Source organism: Setaria italica, chromosome VIII, assembly GCF_000263155.2.
Source record: "Setaria italica strain Yugu1 chromosome VIII, Setaria_italica_v2.0, whole genome shotgun sequence".
NCBI classification, from domain to species: domain Eukaryota; kingdom Viridiplantae; phylum Streptophyta; class Magnoliopsida; order Poales; family Poaceae; genus Setaria; species Setaria italica.
In genome coordinates, this window is record NC_028457.1 from 33,815,686 (window position 1) to 33,836,433 (window position 20,748).

The following is a 20,748-nucleotide window of genomic DNA, read 5'->3' on the forward strand; positions in this document are numbered from 1 at the left end:
TCACTGTTACCATTGTTGAGTTGATTGTACTATGAAATGTGCATGTAGTGTGGTGCTCTCTCTTGTGTCGGTGTTAAGCTGCCTATAGAAATATTTGTGTAGCGCAACCTATTGTTGTCCATTTGTGGGGGTGTTTCTCTTATTTTCTAATTTGGAAATAAAGAAATGGATAAAAGTAAAAAAATACAGAAGGGCTGACCGAACTGTGCTACTACAAGGCCCAAAAGGCCGAGCCGCACAGCTGTCTCGCCGGCCGGCAGGGCATAGCGGCTGCTGCCGATAGTACTACACTAGCGAGTGCTACCATGGCCCTGCACTGTCCCTATGAATACACTTCCTTCGCCATTTTCTTCTAAATTTACAGGTTTGAAAATGTCTTTTAAAAAAATAAATTTGAAGCATTAATTTTTCTTACGGTGTACTGTTGCAAATTAAGAACATATTGAAATATACGTAAAATAGAAAAATATTGCTATTACTTTTGAATGCTAGACATGCATATTGAAACCAATATTTTTAAATAGCGGGCTAAGCCTCTTAGAGGATGCCTCTCCTAAAGGCTAAGAAAGGCTATAGCAGGCCTAAGCCATTTAGCGGCTGAGAAAAAAATATCAAGCATTAGGTAATTTTACACATAATAAATATAGAAGATGAAGACATTACAAATACCAATTACCAAATAACCAGTGACAGATAGTTCAAAGTCTTACTAAACACATCAGATCATAGCTTAAATGCTTAGTAGTTCATACATGATATGATATTCTTCATCACATAGACACATACGAGTTCAAATTTGATACACAACCAGTTCAAAGGACAGCTATAGCGGCTATACGAGCTAAACTGTGCCAGCTATAGCGGCTATCGCTGGATATCGCCGACAAATAGCTGATGCGATTGCATAGCGCTAAAAATTGCATATCCTAGCTTCTATCTTGTCTAGCAGTTATCTCCGGCTATAGCTGGCGATTTAAAACTTTGATTGAAACCTACAAATTTCAAGTTTCTGGAATCATAATGCGCCCTAGTCAATGGGAAGAAGTCAACAATGTTAAATTTTGAAGCAACAAGTCTGTTTCTGTGATGCTGTAGTGTAGCTTGTACTATAGCTACAATCCGCTCGACTGTAACTGGACAAAATAAAGGACGAATCAGACAGGTTATTTGCCGGGCGACGACCAGCGCAAGACTCTGTCAAGTGGCGAATACTTACAAGCAGTACAAGATTCTGACAGGTACCGTACGGTCGACGTCTTGACGACGATGTCCACAGCACCGATACAGACTTCCTTGGAATTTCATTCTTCGGCTAAGGAAGAAACAAAACCAGATTCGCACTTGTCTAAAAATGTAGCTACCCAGGACGTGGATTCGCACTTGTCTAAAAATGTAGCAATCTCTTCGACCACTTTCCAAAGAATAATTACTAAGGCCGTAAGGCATGTAAGCTTAATGATTATTCTTTCACTAAAAATATCTCTCTTGACTTCACCGACAAAGTATTCCTTCCATTCTCTTTTCATAGGTTATATTTCACCTTGGCATAATGAACAAGAAAAAAAAACTACTTCTCATCCAAATACAAGAAAAAACTAACTATTAACATGACTGGATTTCTATAAAATTGAACATTTAACGCATGCACGTAAGTGTCTGCAAAGTTAAAGCTGAAGTAATTATATATTAGAGGTATACAAGAAGAATCAACACATTTTGCATTGGAAAAATCAAAACAAGCCTTGTATTCAGAAAGTCTTTTTTACACCAAATAACCCACTTTGCCACTTAACCCTCCAAACAAATGTAGATCTGATGATACAGTTATGTGAAAATGCACATCAACTTTGTGTGATTATTTCCATTTGCAAGAATCGAAAGCTTGAATTAGCCTCCAGGTCGGTCAACGGAACAGACAATTAACATTAAAGGAAGAGACCAGTTTGTGCTAGAGTACAACACTGCAGTAAAGCGTACAGCAGCTAAATCCCCACCTAGCATAGAATCTTGCAAAGCTTGAAAGGGGCACACTTATTTTGATTGGTAGCAACCCGCACACAAACTGCCATAGAATGGCGGCCAACTCTGTAAGAGTCGTTCTCCTCGACCAAAAGCAACAAATCATGGCGGGCCCTATGACCAAAGCTAGTCAATTGCGGTAGTCGTCTTGCTTGTACAGTTGCACTAACGACCAAGCCATGGAGAGTTAGACTTGTCATGCCACGACCGATTGTCTCGGTAGTACGCCTTCATTATGCCCTGATGATGCATGCATTAGGCATTTGAGTTCACTGAATATAATTTCTTCCATTAGAAGAAAACAAATGGAATAAATGTTAAAACAAGTCAAACAAATGGAATAAATGTTAATTTCTTCCACTGAGCAAACTAGCAAGAGCTCAAAAATAAAGTAGCAATTAATTTTAGTGGTTTACCGTGATTTTACTAGAAGGATTTCATCCTATACAGTTCAATGGCCTACAGACCATATGGTTTTGTCTACACAGCTCGCCCATCCCACCCCACCCCGGATCAACAACCACCAAGTGATGCTTTTTCTAAAGCTATATATATACACGGTCTTAGGGCTCTCCGGGACTCCAAACTGTACCCCGATACCTTCATTAGAGTGAGGTAGAGAAAGAGAACTAGGGCTCTCCCACTCTGATAAGATTGTGGGCGAGGAAACCATAGCTGCTACCGACATGGTTTGGGCATGTCACACCCGGTTTTGAAACAAAACCAAGTGCTACCTATATTTATGTCAGGATTAGTTTCATACATATAGTGACATCATTAGTGAATAACAATAACTATATCACATGAAAAGATATAGAGTCCATCAGAGATTTACAGCTTAATCCGGGAAACGAAGGTTCCAAACTTCACAGGCAATCGATCAGGGCTTGCGTATGCCTAGAACTCAACACCATCTTCACAACAACTTCATAGCAGCTTCTTCTGAGTAACGTTGGTTATAGCAAGGGTGAGCATTTGTAATACTCAGTGAGTGTGGGGAACATATGAATGCAAGGCTTAAACAAGGAAAAGGTTGACTAGTTGACTGCATTAGACATTTTTAGTTGGTCAAATTTTATTAGCATCTGAACCCAATCAATTTACAAACCACACACCAACGCGAAGCAATACAAGCCACCAAGCATACATGATGTAGGGTATTGCTCTCCGGAGGTTCGAACTTATCTTAAATCCTATTGTCTCTTATGTTCTCACGATCACATTCGAGTTCTTGGTTTCGCAACCTCCTCCACCTACAAATCAACCACTTGGGTAACTCCCTGGTGGACTGTTGGGCTTATAAATCTAACAACATTAGTCAAATTAACATTAGTATGAAAACACGGGGTTAAACTCTAATTAGATTTTAATTAGAAAAACAACTATGTAAGTACTTAATCATATTTAGTATTTAAAAGAAATTACAAAACAGGGAATATGATTGAAATTGCCTCTAACACGTATTTTAAGTTGATATGAATCTAACACAACAAGAACCGATTGAAACGGAGCTAAAACGTAGAATCTATTTGCTAAACAAGCCGCAGGTGTCTAAACGTGATTAACCGAAGGTGACAGGGGCCAACAAGGAAGTTTTATAAGACACTATAAATACTGCTCACAAAATTGATAAGGCTCAGGGTTAGATCTACTAAAAGTCACGGCTTCGATTAGTTTGCAAAGAATCTTAAGCTTCTAGGGGTTATCAGCAAATTTACCAAGACACAAAGAAGAAACTAAGGATTACAGAATAGACCGGGTGTCTATCTGCAAAAGCTCAAAGCTGGCTATGGCGGATGGGAGGTCTGGGCTTTCCAGTCGCCGGCGCAGTAGAACGAAATTAAGTGCTCAAGTGTACGAGTCACCATCACATGGCAGTTTTTATGATACCCTCGAAGCAAGATAAGTACTTACCACAAAATACTACACATGCACGTGTTTCGTGATGTAAGCATATATGCCGTCACCAAATCAATGTATATAAGGTAATAATTCACGCTGTGTTTAATTTTTTCCACGCTTCCATATAGCCTCCAAAAGGCATGTCTAGTCATGGTCACTCTAACGAAACTATCCGTATACTTTTCCGTGTTGCTTAACTTCACACATTCTATAGCTCTCAACAACCACCGGGCGTTGCTTTTTCCCTACATATACATACAGCCTCAGGGTTCTCAAGGACACAAACTGTGTACATTCCATTGGAGTGAGCTAGGTAGAGAAGTGTACAGAGCCTTCAGAAACCAAATCTGCAGCCAACATGGATGTGGCACCGAGTCCTCCCACACCCAGTCCCTATACCAAAGATCAGTGCCTTAAAGATAATGCAGATAGCGTAAAATTTTTTGTCATCCTGGCCGTTCTCGCCATGTTCCTCCTGCACGTACTGGGTTCCTTACGCCGGCGGTCGAGCCACACGCTCCTCCATTCTATCGTGATGGGAGTCTACACGCTCTCCTATCCGCTGGTGGGCTATACCGTTGGGCTGATGAAATCTTCCAATTTCTACTACGAAGACTTCACTGTGTGGGCAGTGTTCCTTCTTCTGCTCCTCGGCAGCACGGACAACCTCACGGTTTGCCGCCTTAGCGACAACGACAACTGGAAGAGCATCCACTTCAAACACATCCTTAAGGGATTCTGGCTGGTGCTAATCATTATGACGATTACAAATTATGAGAATAACATCTACGGCAACAAACTTCTCTACAGGTATCCGTTGTATGCCATCGTGTTGGTCGTCATCCTCAAGGGGTATGTGAGGATCGCTTCCATGAGGATGGTGAGCAAATCCTATGTCTGCAAGAAGGTTAAGGTGATCGCCGAATATATGCAGCAGCAGCACAAGGACAACCTGGCGGTGCCCTTCGATCCTGTGACCATGGAAGGCTACCGGTACATCGTCGCTGGCGAGAAGTACTGCATCAAGCGGTGGTCTGGTTGCACACCATGTTACAAGGGGGGCGACTTAATGGTTATCACCGTGGAGAAGATCTGGCAGTGCACAGGGAGGCTGCTGGTCCATGAGCGGGGCAAGGTGCTCAAGGACTTGTGCCTCTCTGTGGCACTCTCCAAGATGCTCAACCGAAGGTTTATTGGCTTCAGACTCTCAGAGGCGGGGCATGAGAAAGCCCATGACTTTGTGTTCAAAGGCCTGCTCGCCGGGGACAAGCCACATCAGAGGGCCTTCAGGGTCATCGAGGAAGAGCTTGTTTTTGTCCATGACTTATATTACACAAGGTATTCTTACCTTTACCAAAAGGGTCGATACATTGCCCTCTGTCTGCCCATCGTCATGCTTGGCTTATGCTCGTGGCTCACCTATCTGCTCGTCAAGTACTCCGAGAGTAACTCTGTGCAGGCTGCCACCTCATTTGTAACTGTTGTCGTGGGATTCCTGGAGGCATGCCAGCTCTACCTGTACATATCCTCAGGTTGGTTCAAGGTGGCACTAATACAGAGCTACATAAACACACCATTTTTGCGAAGAAGCCGTTGCCTTGAGTTGATCATAGGCCTTCTTTTGAGGTTGAAGGCGTTTGCACCATGGAAACGCAATCTTGGGCAGTACTGTATCCTCCAGGAGGTTGGCCGCAAACATAGGGTTAGGAATTGTCTCCATTATGCTACGCTGCGCCTGCTGGACAAGGCTAGTAAGAATGGACTTAAGAAATCAGAAAAGGTGTCCGAAAATGTGAAGAAAGCCATCGTTGATTCCCTGTTAGGAAGCAACGGCAACCTGACGAATGGGGTAACATCGCTGCAAAACAATGGCGTCAATTTTCTCTCATGGGCATGCGATGCTAGTACTACTGACGGAGCGGTGGCTCGCACCATTGTGGTCTGGCACATTGCTACAACCCTGTGCGAGCAGAAGCTGAATAAGCAAGCCAAAGAAGAAGACGCTGTCAAAACGGCCTCCACTTTATCCAAGTACTGCATGCATCTCCTTGCTTTTGCACCTAACCTCATGCCCGACCACATCTTCATATCAGAATCCATACTTGATCAGTCAATCGACGAAGCAAGCAAGTTACTCAAAGACGCCAAGGACAAGAAGATCAAGGGCAAGAACAAGAAGATCGAGGGCAGGTGTGAGATACTAATGGAAATTAACACCCATGGTTGTGTTGGTGATGAAAAAAAGCTTGTTGTGCAGGGCGTTCACCTTGCAAGGCAACTGATTGATAACATACAAGACTTCAATACACGGTGGAAGGTGCTATCTCATTTCTGGGCGGAGATGATGCTGTATGTCTCGCCATCCGACGATGCTCGGGAGCACCTGGAAGTTCTTGCAAAAGGAGGGGAGTTCATCACGCACCTTTGGGCGCTGCTCACGCATGCCGGTGTGTTGAAGCGAGGACCTATAGAGCCAAAGGATGTTGTGTGATCTGTCCAACCAGTGCACAAGTAACACTCCATATATATATCAACCTGTGCTTGTAAGTTGTAACATCCTATGTATATTGCCTACAGTCATGTATACCATGTGTGAGTTAGTCTGTCGAGTCTGTATCTCTTTTCATGTATATTGCCAAAGGATGTTGTGTGATCTTGTCGGATTTTGGTCAGGGTCGGAGTCTGTAATTTCTGCAAGTTTCGTTGAGAAGAGCGCGTGTTCAGGTTGTTGGACGTGCGCGCGCGCGTCTTAGGTTATCCGGTGACCACATGGCTCAGGATCGCTAGTTATGTTACATAAATAAAGGGGAAGAAAACCAAAAACGCTGCAGCTCCATTGCAGCATAAATCCACTATTCTCTCAGTTTGCATCTGTTCGTGTGTCAATTGAGCAGGTCCTGTTGCAGCAGAGAGATTGACCCTACTACTACAGAAGGGTCGGGGATCCCCTCTTGAGGATTCAACCTTGAGGAAGACGCCATGATAGGAATTCTTGCGTTCATGTTTGTAACGAGACCGAGTGTTATGAGAAAATATGGTCTCCTCCCTCTTCCCTCTTTGCGGAAGGGAAGCCTTTATTCTTTGTTGAGTATATTGGATCCTCATTTCAGGCATAGGTAAAATGGGTATTACACGATGCTGGGACCCTAACACTATAATGTGGTGGCCCACTTAGAGACCCTAACACTACTTCCTAAAGTGGCACCTAAGTACAGCCCTATATGCACTCATGCAAAAGGATATCGTATCATGATCAGAGGCGGTCGCAACCACAGAGCAAGGTTGCTACGGAATCAATTCAGCTGAAATCAACCTAGATCGACCTGCATGCATTCAGCTGAAATCAACTTTATGTATTATAGTTGTTAAAAGAATCGAGTGAGACATTAAGCATGGTCTTTTTCATCAAATGAGTTGCTTTTGGAGCCGGGGAGAACGTATTTTTAATATCATATGTACCTTGCTGAACTTGACCGGGCATGTACCACTGAAAACACCATCTTGGAAGTACGCTAAAACTGCGTGGAAAGATGAGTGTTCGGTCTACTTGCCATCTACCTCAGAAAATTCGGGTCGAATAAAATATAAACTGAGGTTTCCTTGAAACCATGTTGCCAGCGAACTACCAAAAGTAGGCCAAGCAAGAGACCAAAGATGTCAATTTCCCAGCGTTGAAGGGAAGTCCTTATTTAATATATTAAGGAATATCTGCCTTTTGTTCACTACTGTACAACATTAAAAGCATGTGGTTGCAGCTTGGAACATATATAGGTGGGGCCATGTCGTATGTCCTTCGTTCATTCAGGGCCGCCACATCAACATCTTTACCTTGGGCACAAGTGGCAAATGGAACAACAACTTGCACGCATATGACGAAGAGTCCTACGTGTGTACTGCTTTAATTTTTTTATTTGTGTTGATGATAGGCTGGCTGATGTTATGGGGTGCGTCTCAGTTCCGTAAGACAAGGAGGAAATATGGTTGCCTATCTTCGCTCACCACGGGAGCATGTTTATATAGGAGCAACCGCTCAAGTGATATATAAGATCTCGTCATCGTACGTGACTCGGATACTGTTTACCAAAGACTTATCTCAAATCTACCTCTAAGTATCCGAATCAACTAAGGATGACAAAGTAGTTGGAACTATTTACACAAGATATTCTATTCTAACATCCTCCCTCAATCTAAACTTCTCTTCTTCAGATTTAGATTGTGCTTGAAGTCTTCTAACTTGCCGGCTGTCAAAGCTTTAGTAAAACCATCCGCAACTTGATCATGAGTGGATACTAATCTAACTTGTAATTGCTTCTTGGCAGCCCTCTCTTGTACAAAGTGAAGATCAATATCTATATATTTTGTACGAGCATAAAAGACTGGATTTGCTGAAAGATATGTGGCCCCCAAATTATCACACAATAAGATAGGTGGTTGTGTCAACTTTATGTTGGGATTTGGATCCCGGAACAGGTTGTAGAGAGGATAAAGAAAGAACAAGCCAAGTGAGCAAATGGCCAAAAGTCCTCTCCTCCCACCTCTTGGTTCTATTTACAAGGAGGAGGAGGAGTCTGTTTATACTTTTTCCATTTGTGGGGTTGAATATTACAATAAGATCCCTAGACTATTACAACGATGCCCCTAGGTGTCATAACCGAGTCCCTACCCTTACAAACAAGTCCCTGAACCACATTTTGGGCCTCTTTTACACAGGTAGGGGGTTTCTAGCCTTAGTCTACCTAAGGCGCACCCCCAACAGTAGCCCCTCAACTATTCGGTCTTGGTCGGCACAACAAGACCTAATAGTTGCTCCTGTTAAAAGTGATCCAATTACAACTCAGGCTCTTGGCTGCGATGAGCTTTGATCTGCATGTGGCTTCACTTCTAAACCTCGATCATTGGGGCTTGCTTCAAAAGCCGATGTAGTCGAAGTAGTCGTCGTCGATAGTAGTGCAACACCTTTGGACCTTCTCTCGCGGGCACCAAGCAATGCAACTAGGATGGACCGGTCTTCCAGTACACCCCCAGCCCCTCTTGGCTGGTGTTAGTGGGAGAAGCTCTGCATGTAGTGGAAGTAGTCGAAGTAGTTGATGCAGTAGCGGTGGCCGAGGTTAAGTTGTGCGTGAGGTTGGTGATTACCTCGATGTTGATGGCGATGCCGAGGGTGAGCCCCTCAAGTCGATGTAGTGGAGGCGAAGTCGAGGGTGATGTCAAGGTTGAGCCCCTTCATTGTCCTGATCCTTTTGGAAAATCCAAACCTTTGAGATAGGTTAGTATAGCCGGGATATCAATAACAGTGGGTTGGGTAATCGGATTCGTATGTCATGGTGACAAATTAACTTAGCATGTTAGCTGCATCCCGATGCCTCTAGATACTTGCTTTCGCCAGTTTGGCAGGCCGTTATTAGCTTCGGGAGAGTTAGCCGGATTGTTCTGGCAGTAGTAGTTTTAGCGCATGCATGCATAGTTTGTACAAGTGTGAACGCGTTTTGCTTGACGCATGCAAACGTACGTTGCCATGCAGTTCAGAAGCCTCGAGTGTTCGTTAGCTTCAGGAACTTGAGCCATCCGTTGAGGTCCGTGACGGCCGCAAGCTTGCAAGGGATCGGCTCACGGGCTTCTTAACCTGTTTGCGAACACGAGGTTGCAACGAAGTTGGCACGAGCGAGGCTGTCACGAGCGAGGTTGCCGCCTGCCACGTGGCTGGTGCGAGCGAAGCTGCCACGTGCGAAGCTGGTGTGAGCGAAGTTGTTGCGTGCCGCGAGGCCATTGCGAGCGAGACTGGCGCGATCGAAGCTGCCGCGTGCAAAGCTGGTGTGAGCGAGGTTGCCGCGTGCCGTGAGGCCGGCTCGAGCCAGACTGGCGCAAGCGAAGCTGCCGCGTGCGAAGCTGGTGTGAGCAAAGTTGGCTTGCAACCTCGCGTCAGGTATGGGCAAGCGCAGAAACTGCATGGTGCTTGGCTCTTCGTAGTTTTGGCTTCATGCTTCTTGATGCTTGGTTTGATGCCGGGTCTCGACTTTTTAGCTTCGTTTGGAGATAAAGCGGCGCGACCGCTGCACAACTTTGATCAGTTACCTGCTCATTTGCTTTTGCCGGTGTAAAAGCCTTTTCACTAACTTGTTTTGGAGCCTCACTAGCATGCCGAGGCTACGAATGCAAATTGACTTGCGATCCGACATCCTTGCGTGGCCGCTGTGCAAAGGTGATAAGCACCTACCGTTGTTGTCTGGCGCCTGATGTTCTTCCATTCTTGCTTAGTGGGGTGTTTGGATCTTTAGTTCCGACTAAAATTTATGTCACATCGAATATTCGGAGGCTCATTAGAAAGATTAAATACGAGCTAATTATAAAACTAATTACACAGATGGAGGCTAATTCCTGAGATGAATCTATTAAGCCTAATTAATCCATCATTAGCGCATATTTACTGTGGCACCACATTGTCAAATCGTGAACTAATTAGGCTTAATAGATTTGTCTCGCAAATTAGTCTCCATCTGTGCAATTAGTTTTGTAATTAGTCTATATTTAATACTCCTAATTAGTATCTAAATATTTGATGTGACAGAAATTTTAGGAGGTGCTAAAGAAACAAATGGGGCCTTAATTTCAATCGAAAAGAAAACTAAGTAGCAGGGTCACACGTGTGGACATGCATGCATTGAAGGCTTCTGCTCCAAGGAACAACGTCAATCCTGGACGCCTAGCTTTCTTGTGCACGCATGCGAGGTTGGCTTTCTTGTGCACACTGAAAATTATGAACGAAGTCCAGCTGCTTTCCTTCTTGAGGTGGCGAGCCTTGACCTTTTGCTGTTTGAGTAGAAAATATTTTGGCCGGCCTCAGAACTTTGCTGTCATATTGCTTGACTCTGAGGTTTGACATAATGGTTTTGGTTCCATCGAACCTTAGTAAAGAATTCAGAGGTAAGCACAGGGAAGGAAGTTGACAAAACCTTGGTTCGAGTTTAGAAAAATAAATGAGAGAGTAGGGTCTCTTATTCACAACTCTTGGTTGTTTTTGACTATAAGAATTTTGCGAGGTTAATGGAAGATTATAGAAATGTAAATTCGATGCGGCAACTTCTTGTTGCCTCTAGGTTTGTGAGTGATGCCGCAACTTGTTGTTGCTTCTGGCTTTGTTACTCATGCCGCAACTTGTTGCATCTGAGTTTGTAACTAATGTTGCAACTTGTTGTTGTATCTGGCTTTGTTACTCATGCCGCAACTTGTTGTCGATACGATTCATGCATGAAAGTAATGCATCCATGCAATGCAATGATTCGATGCATGCTTTGATGCATATGAATGAAGTGCTAGCATATGCAATGATATGTCTCATGGTTGCAGAAAATGCCAACTTGTGGGTGGTTTTGATTGAAACTTGAGCACGCAACAGAATAGAGCCCTAAATCGCCTTAATCAGCCTCCGAAGGTTTTGGCTTGGTGCCTTGATAAAGCATTTTGAACGGAAAGGAGGAACGTGACCTTCGATGGTTGTTTTGCACCTGTAATCGCCATACATGTCTCCACGAGGATTCTTGCCACGAGCCGAGAGGTTCTTGTTGGCAACCTCGAGGGTTGCTGCTGCGAGGTTCTTCCTGCGAAGTGGTTGCTGCGAGGTTCTTGGCAACTTCGATGGTTGCTGCTGCGAGGGTGGAGAAGCCCGACAGTTTTGGTGGGCAGCTAGCTTCGGAAGGCACATGCATGGTTCCAGTATGGTGCGCTTGTTGCATGCCTGTTGCCTGCTGTTGCATGCGATGGTAGAGCCGATGCAGTGCTTGTAGATGGTACGGTGCCATGTGGTTGCATGCGGAGATGCTTGTGACCTCGGGGGTGCAATTGACGAGTACTGGACCAGCACTTGACTTCGGGCAGGCTGAACTGCATGGCCCTCGGACCCTCGCGAGGCAGCAAGCGGTTGACAAATAGCTTCGCTCGGCACTAGCTGGTTCTTATAATGGCTTCATTCGGCTGTTCTTGTTAGCTTGGCTCGGCTGTTCTTGTTCAGTAGGGGTGCCGAGCAACTTCGGGAGAGTTTGCCAGCTTAAGGCACTTTGGGATATCGGGGTAGCTTTGGGCAAAACGCAAATTGGGCTGTTAGCTTCGCTCCGATAACTTATAATCTCTTTGTCTCTTACGGTGATCGTGAATTTTATTTCGTACCGAAACACGGTGGGCGCCAACGTTGGGATTTGGAACCTGAACAGGTTGTAGAGAGGAGAAGGAAAGAACAAGCCAAGTGAGCAAATAGCCAAAAGTCATCTCCTCCCACCCTTTTGTTCTATTAATAGTGAGGAGGAGGAGGTTGTTTATACATTTTCCATCAGTGGGGTTGAATATTACAATGGGGTCCCTGGAATATTACAACGATGCACCTAGGTGTCATAACCGAGTCCCTAACCCTTACCAAGAAGTCCCTGGACCACATTTTGGTCCTCTTTTACACCTGCATGGGATTTCTAGCCTTAGTCTACCTAAAGCGCACCCCCAACACTCTACTCCAAGTTGAAGCAACAAAGGTTCTAACCAAATCAATTATGCAGTAACATTTGCTATAGACTTATATTCTGCTTCAGTACTAGATCTTGAAACTGTAGCTTGCTTTCTAGCACTCCAAGATACAACTTTAGGACCAAAGAATATTGCAATATTGCAAACCTTCCGGTAGATTTTCCATTATCGACAATACCAGCCCAATCAGCACCAGAAAATGTACTCATTGTCATTGAATAGACTTTCTCATATGCAACCCAACATTCAAGGTACCAGAGAATCAACCCATCGTCGTCTTCCCGTACTGACCTGACAGGAATTTGCCGTCCGACGACCGCCAATATTCTAGTCTCCGCACAAGCTGGCAACGTCCAAGGAGGCCGCATGAACACAGTCTCCGTTCAGTGAATTGTATATGTGTGTAAATATAAAGGCAGCAATATTTATGAAATGTCGACCACTAGCTAGCGAGATCGTGGATTTACATTTAGCGAAATGTCTCTAAATGATTATTACATTATAATAATATACATGATCTCTGTTGACTTCACGAGTCAAGATAACAATAATGACACTGTTTTTTTTGCCACCACAGAAATATACTAGTCACATACCGTGTGACAAATAAATAAAGGAAACACATATTTATTTAAACTCTTAGTTTGTATTTGGTTTGCGAACGAGATGGTTCTCTTTGTCCTAGTGTTCAGTTGACTTCACGAGTCAAGATAACAGTAGCACTGTTGTTTTCGCCACCATAAAAATACTTGTCAGATACCGTGTGACAAACAGATAGAGAAAATACATATTTAATTAAACTCTTAGTATTTTTTGTTTGCGAACAAGATGGTTTGTTTGTTCTAGTTTTTTAAGGATGGGATGATCCCTTCTTTTTGCTTGGTTAAGGGAACCGTGTCACCTCTGTTTTATATATTTCATAGTGGGGATAAGGAGAGAGAGGATGGATAGCTGTTTTCAATCCGTGAACCACCATTAGCATGGGCCTTAGCTGTTAGCTCCAACAGTGGAGGTTAGCGATGAGGAGGGAGACCGGCACGCGGACTCAGTAGTGGAGCAATGTGGCCTTGGCCATCGCAAGAGAAGATGGGAGGCAGTACCACCATGGGCGCCCGTCTGTGCTTCATTCACCCACCATTTACCATCAACCCGAGCTGCTCGCCGTCGGTCAGAGCTACCGCAATGTCAATTCAATCCACCATTCTCTTCCATGCTACACTCGCCACCTCACCGTTGATCTGACTCGTACCTCAGCCATGGACAGCCGCCATTGACGCCAGAACATGAAGATGGGACACATTTAACGACGCCAAAGTAGGATGAGTTGTTAAATTTTTTTTAAGAACCCGATTAATTCCTTGGGTGGGGTGACGCACAATCCTAGCAATCCCTGATCCAAACAATATCATAAACTTGGGATATCCTGCTTTGTCTTGGTTTCCACAAACTAAATCTGACTCCCTCCAATTCAAATTGTAAGTTGTTTTGGCATTGTATATATGTTTTATGATGCACCTAGATATACGTTATGTCAATATATATAGTAAACCTATGTATTTTAAAAAGTCAAAACAACTTACAATTTGTAAGGGAGTATATTAGTGGGGAAAGAAGCCTAACTCTCTTAATTTCTCTAAGCTTTTGAAGTAGAGCACAACTTCAAGTTGTTGTAGGAGATTCGGGTGTATATATGTAAATTTCCTTGCTTTGACATTTCTTCATCTAAGAAAATACAAAAGTGTAGCAATCCTCAAAATCTCGACGACTACCCAGTTCATTCATGTATTCACACTTGTTTGTTACTGAAAAGTTTTGTGTTCCTTACATGACACTGAGTCCTATCTTTTATTCCTTATTTGATATTTTTAACACTTGTGTCACTTCAGTCGAACGAAACAACCATCAAATCATCTTCAAAATTCATGAAATTTTTTTTGGTAATAGAACAAATGAAGATAAATCCATTTTGCTTAAATTCGCTATGTAAGTTTTGCTAGGAAATAGTTTAATAAGTTCTAGCATCTGATGTGAGAAATATTAGTTATTTTCTTATAATTTTCAAAAGTGTGTTGATGCCATCAAAATTCAGATAATTTTAGAAGCAGCCTAATTTGGTGAATTTTAGTTTTAAAACTGTAAAGGTTTATGTGTCCTTTATATCAAAATGGGTTAATATTCGTTTGTTGTATCCCTACAAAAAGTTTCATGATTTCTGGAGGTGATTTGGAGATTGTTTCACCTAACTAACTAACATAAGTGATGGAAATGTCAAATAAGGGATGAAAGTTCGAAGTTGGTGACATATTTGGAAGGAAAAACTTTCCAGGATCAAGAAAGGAATTAACTCGTCTTCGAGTGTGAAATAAGAAACTTTCTCTAAGAAGAATCGAAGAATATTCTTCAAATACAAAGATGGTAATGACCATGTTTCTAATTGGCCCAGTACACACTTGTTAAAGTTTAGCCGCGTTCGTTGTTCGTGTGTCGTGGCAGCCCCGTGATTTTGAGATGGAAGGATAAAGAACAACACAACTTTATTACGCATGCATTGGGTGACGTAAGCATGCAATCCCTGCATGACTTCACCAAGTCAGCATATATCAAGTACAGTTGTGTTTTCTTCCCCACGCTACCACAAAAAATTGTAGTCCAAAACCACGTCTCAGTCATCCTCATTCTATGCCAAATTTTTGTCTATTTTTCCCTTGCTAAATTGCACAAATAAATGTGTTCTTTTTTTCCATGAGTGAAGAGTAATGAAGCATGGTCATTTTCTTGCCCATCTGGCCACCTTTGTAGAATGTTCAAGTCTAAATGAGTTATATTTGGACAGGGGTACACTATGGGAAACAACAACTTTGCCGAGTGCCTAGGGGCACTTGGTGAAGCCCCTAAAACACTCGGCAAATATCTTCTTTGCCAAGTGCCCGATATAATGCACTCGGCAAATAAAAAATATTCGGCATTTTAAATGTTTCCCGTAGTGGTAGTACGTATTCAAAATCGTGTTCCTCAATGAACTCGATCAAGTACTTCTGAATACAAACCGACCGAGACTAAAGGATCTGAGGGCTTTTATCCTTTTTCACCCACCCGTGGGGGACCCTTTAGTCCCGGTTGGTGTGATTTTTTCACCCGGGACTAAAGGGTCTGTCACGGGTGGCTGATTTTTGACTCGGAACTAAAGGGGGGCTTTAATCTCGATTGGTATTTGACTCGGGATTAAGACCCCTTCAGTCACAGGCCAACTTTAAACTGGGATAAAAGGAGGCGCATGGAAGATGAGTTCTCTACCAGTGATACCAATACTAGACTTGTTTTAACATTTATTTCATTTCAACAAAAATTCGAAGCCAAAGACTAAATATTTACATAACCAGGATGTATATAGAACTTTTTGATTGCTATTTGTCAAAAAAAAAACACCATTCCTTGTTAGCCAAATAGCATAGCAAAATCTACCTCACAATATCAGTATGCACAACCAGGAAGTAAAAAAAAAAAGCATGAAATCAAACAAAAAAAAATCAAGTTTTACATTCAAGCTGGTATGCAGTAATGCACATAATTAGTCCTCTTTCTTGATATTTCTGTGCAAATGGAATAAATCTTAAAATAAGTCAAACTGGGAAATTTGCGGGAGCCACCTTGCTAGTTTGCTAGAAATAAAAGTAGCAATCAATTTGAGTGGTCTACCGTGATTTTACCAGTAGGATTTCATTCTATGCTATATATATACAGCCTCAGGCCGGGCTCTCCAGGACTCCAAACTGTGTACTCTCTTCATTGTGTGGTGAGGTAGAGAACTAGGGCTCCCACCCTGATAAGATTCCTCTGGTGGAGAAAACCGTGGCTACTGCCGACATGGCTTTGGCACCAAGTCCCACTCCCCAAGTTGATGCTTTGCTACGACGTTCGCTACGTCATGATATGCTATCTTTGGACTACGTGGTAGCTTTGTTCTTCGTGGCCGTGGTGGCCATGTTCCTCTTGCATATATTGGGTCCGTTACGCCGGTGGTTGAGCCACGGTCTCCTCCATCACATCGTGTTGGGAGTCTACCATTAGGCTGATGCAGTCTACCAATTATTTGTTCTTGAACGACTTCACCGTGTGGGCTGTGTTCCTGCTTCTGCTCCTCACCAGCACGGACAGCCTCACGGCTTGCCGCCTCAATGACATCGACAACTGGAAGAGCATCTACGTCAAACAACTCTTTAAGGGATTCATCGTGGTGTTTATCGTTCTAAAATTTTGCATTTACATGGAGTGGGATTCGAATTCGAACTACCTGTGGTACCCGCTCTCAGCCATCCTGGTTGTTATCGTCCTCAAGTCATATCTGATGATAGCTTCCATGAGGTGATGAGGATGGTGAGCAAGTCCTACCACGGCAAGGACGTGAAGGTGATCGCCGAATACATCCAGCATATAGACAACAAGCTGGTGGCCTTCGATCCTGTGACCATGGAAGGCTACCAGTACATGGTCGCCGGTGAGAAACACTGCGTTAACCAGCCTGGGCACACACCATGGTACAAGAAGCCGGACGACGTGAAGCTTACCACCGTGGAGCAGATCTGGCAGTGCGAGGGGAATCTGCTCATTGGTGATCACGGCAAGGTGCTCAAGGACTTGTGCCTCTCTATGGTTCTCTCCAAGATGCTCAACCTCAGGTTTGCTGGCTTCAAGCTCTCAGAGGCAGAGCTTGAGAAAACCCATGACTTCGTATTCAAAGGCCTGCTCGCCGGGGATGAGCAGCGGGTCTTCAGGGTCATTGAGGAGGAGCTTGTTTTTGTCCATGACATGTATTACACAAGGTACTCTTACCTCTACCAAAAGGGTAAATACCTGGCTCTCTGTCTGGCTGTCATCATGATTGCCCTATGCTCGTGGCTCACAGTGACCAGTCTGCACGACAGGCGCAAAAACCCACTTATTCGCACGTGGCGAACTGGGTTACCCCACCATAGTCACAACTGTTGTCCTGGCACTCCTGGAGGCATACCAGCTGTACCTGTACATGGCCTCAGGTTGGTTCAAGGTGGCTCTGCTACGGAGCTACGTCACCGCACCATTTTTGCAAACAAGCTGTTGTTCTGAGATGATCATACGTCTTCTCTTGATGTTGAAGCCGTTTTGCCCATGGAAGGGCAGACTTGGGCAGTACTGTTTCCTCGAGAATCTTGGGCGCAAAAGTAAGGTTATGAGTTGTCTCCATTATGGTACATTGTGCATGGTGGACAAGGCCATGAAGGGAAGCAAGAAATTAGTGAAGCTGTCCAAAGATGTGAAGAAAGCCATCATTGATTCCCTACTAGCAAGCAACGAACACCTGACGAATGGGGTAACATCACTGCAAAGAAAAAAGATAAAGGCAAAAACAAAATCCATAAAGATGAAGAAGGAGAAGGCGACTTCCAGACCGCCTCCAAAACAGTCAACGTCATCTTTAGCGGAATCCCGGGTACCGCATCCAAGCGATCCAGTAAACTAATACTCAGGGAAATCATGGCCATCGAACCAACAGATCCAACACCGCTAAATGGTCAGGGGTACCCATAACCCTCAGCAGATGGAACCAATGGACAAACTTCTCAGAATCAAGCTGATTTCCCCTAGTACTCGATCCTGTCGTTGCAGGCTCAAAACTGACAAAAGCACTCATCGACGGCGGAAGCGGACTCAACGTCATTTTCGCTAAAACACTAAGGAAAATGTGTCTTGACCTCACGGACATGCTCACTCCAACAGACTCACCCTTCTACGGAATCGTACCAGGAAACGCAGCCATACCACTAGGACAAGTCGTTCTGCCAGTTACTTTCGGAACCAGCCAATGGTTCGAGTTGCAATCGGTCGTACACTCATACTCTTAGTTGCAAATACTGTAAGACACCTACTACCCTCCTCGCATTAAATTGGGATGTTCCTAACTCATTTCAATAAATACCATCCCGCAATTTGCAACTGGAGTTGTACATAGCCAATCATTTGAGTTGCAATTTGCCTACATTCCGAGTTGCAAATACGCCACCTACTACGGACTTGGAGGAGTGGAGGGGAAGGCAAAGGAGGTGTGGAGGAGAAGATAGAGGAGGGTTTTTTTTGCAAATGTAACATCAAATGGGATGTCGCTGCTAAATGTTCTTTGTGGATCGCGGAATTGATTGTAAAAGCGTGATATGTTCTCAGATCTGAACCGTATGTTTCGCGTTCTGAAGAAGGGTCAATAGCAGCTCGTGTTTTCAATGTCCACAACTGTGAGCTGCCCCTTCCACGAAACAGCGAATAATCATTATTTCAAGCAATATTAATATTATATTTCTTTGTTTCCGATGTGGATCGGCTTAAGTGGATCTTGTTCATTTACTTTTGTAATGGCGGCTAGCCGATATTTGTGACACAAGTTAATTTTTCTTAGAAAAAAACCCAACCTAATCCGAAGAGTACACACAAATCATAGGTTTCACTTTGATCCGACCCAACCCAAACCCAAACCTGAGTTTCAGCCGCGACAGCCTTGAGCTCCATTGCAACTGTACCTCACCGCGCCTCAACGCCGCTGCCACCGCTGCTTCGGTGCTTCCCCTCCAGTTCCATGCACACCACGCCGGACCGACGCTCGCCATGCTGGATGCGAGGAGGAAGAGCCACCCGCACGCTGCTCCACCTTGCCCCACCGAAACATGAGCGGATGCTCTGCTCATCAGCGCGCCATCGGACTCGAGCAGAGGCGTATAATGTAAGAAAAAGAGATAGCAGAGGCGTGGAGAGAGGGAGATGGAAGAAAAAGAGCAAGAAAATAAAATGCTGGTTCACTAACGAACGGGTCCCACATGTTATGAGAAAAAAAAATAGAGAGCTATTATTTTTGGAGTAGGAGCAAGTTTTGAGATAAAAAAAAATGCAACCAGCCCCCATTAGACATTTGATTGATGGTCTTGATTTTGGGCGTCTTTGCTGGAGTTGATGAAACACCCTTATAATGGGATGGACTCATGACGGGCCACCTTTTTTCTGAAGTTCTTAAAAGCGAGGAATATACAAGGGAGCCGGCTCCACTACACATTTCTTTTTGCACATTTTCTTCCGGAAAAAAATTCCTGAATGTAGCAAACTCGTAGCTCCAATTCATAAAGTATATATTTTTTTGGGGTAAAAGTAGGTCTTTCTCATCTAAGAAATGTTCCATTTTTGTATAATGTAAAGATCATACGTGTGAAAAAACCGTGAAAAATCACGAATTCTACGTACATTCCGTCACGGCTACATACAATGCCCGTTGATTCTTTTTTTTTTGAGTAAATAAATGCCCGTTGGTTTCGCCAATCTATATTATGGGCTTCGAGTTGGAGGCCCATGCACACCTGTTCAATTATCACCCCAGGCCCACAACGCTGGCCTACTTACCCGAAAGCTCCGGCCTCGTCGGAGGAGAAGTCCAGATCCAACTCGAGTCATCGTGCCGCCGCCGCCGCCGCCGCGCAGCGCCGTGTCTGCTGACGGTTATTTATGGCCATGGCCATGGCCAAGCCGGGTTTCTCCGATTGAGAGAGAGACCGTTCACCTCATGTGAAGGGGATGACGCGTCTGCCGAAGGAGGAGGTCGACTTGATCCTGTCCTGGGAGCACCCCACTATGCCCGACGACGATGACGGGAGCTTGCAGCTCCTTTTGCAGGAGGATACGATGGCAATCGATGAGACCAGGGAGTCGATTCGTGAGGCTGCAGAGTTCAAGCCGCAGGCGAGAAAGACGAAGTTCATCGAGTTCCAGGACTGGGTCGCGTGGCGATTTGAAGGAGAAGGGTTATGTTGAGGTGCCTGACAAGTTGATCGCGGAGAAGAGAGCAGGCCAGGGAGTGGATGGAGCAAGAGCTTAACGAGATGCTCGAGCGTATTGATTTCTCTGATGAATTCGATTCCGGCAACTACACTGGCTTGTGTGCCGTCAACGACGGCAAGGAGGATCCTAAGAGGAGAAAAGTAATTTGAAATCCAAATCACCAACTGACATTTGCATGATGAGATTTTTAACTCTATCCGAACTTTGAACACTTTCGACGTTGGTCTGTCTTATGTTTGTAGCTATGTTTGTGACATGGCACCTGGCAGCTAAGTTGTAACATGAGGTTGTTTATTCATCGGCAAAGCTATTCTTATTTAAAAAAAATTACATAGGAGAGCCGTATATCTTTGCATTATAAGAAGAAAAATAGCGAATGGAGTTCATTACATTACTTGTGACATTATTCTCCACGGGTGGAGCTTTCACCACACCTAATCCAATCCTAGTGGATCATTTTTTTTAGTTTTT

At 44.0% G+C, this 20,748-nt stretch overlaps 1 protein-coding gene across 1 annotated transcript; it reads left to right on the forward strand.

Moving 5' to 3' along the window:
* Window positions 1-4,161: 4,161 nt before the first annotated feature.
* Window positions 4,162-6,769, forward strand: LOC101763762. The gene has a single exon (XM_004980689.3). It carries the CDS (start codon window positions 4,280-4,282, stop codon window positions 6,410-6,412), a length of 2,133 nt encoding a protein of 710 aa, XP_004980746.2. The 5' UTR covers window positions 4,162-4,279; the 3' UTR covers window positions 6,413-6,769.
* Window positions 6,770-20,748: the final 13,979 nt, after the last annotated feature.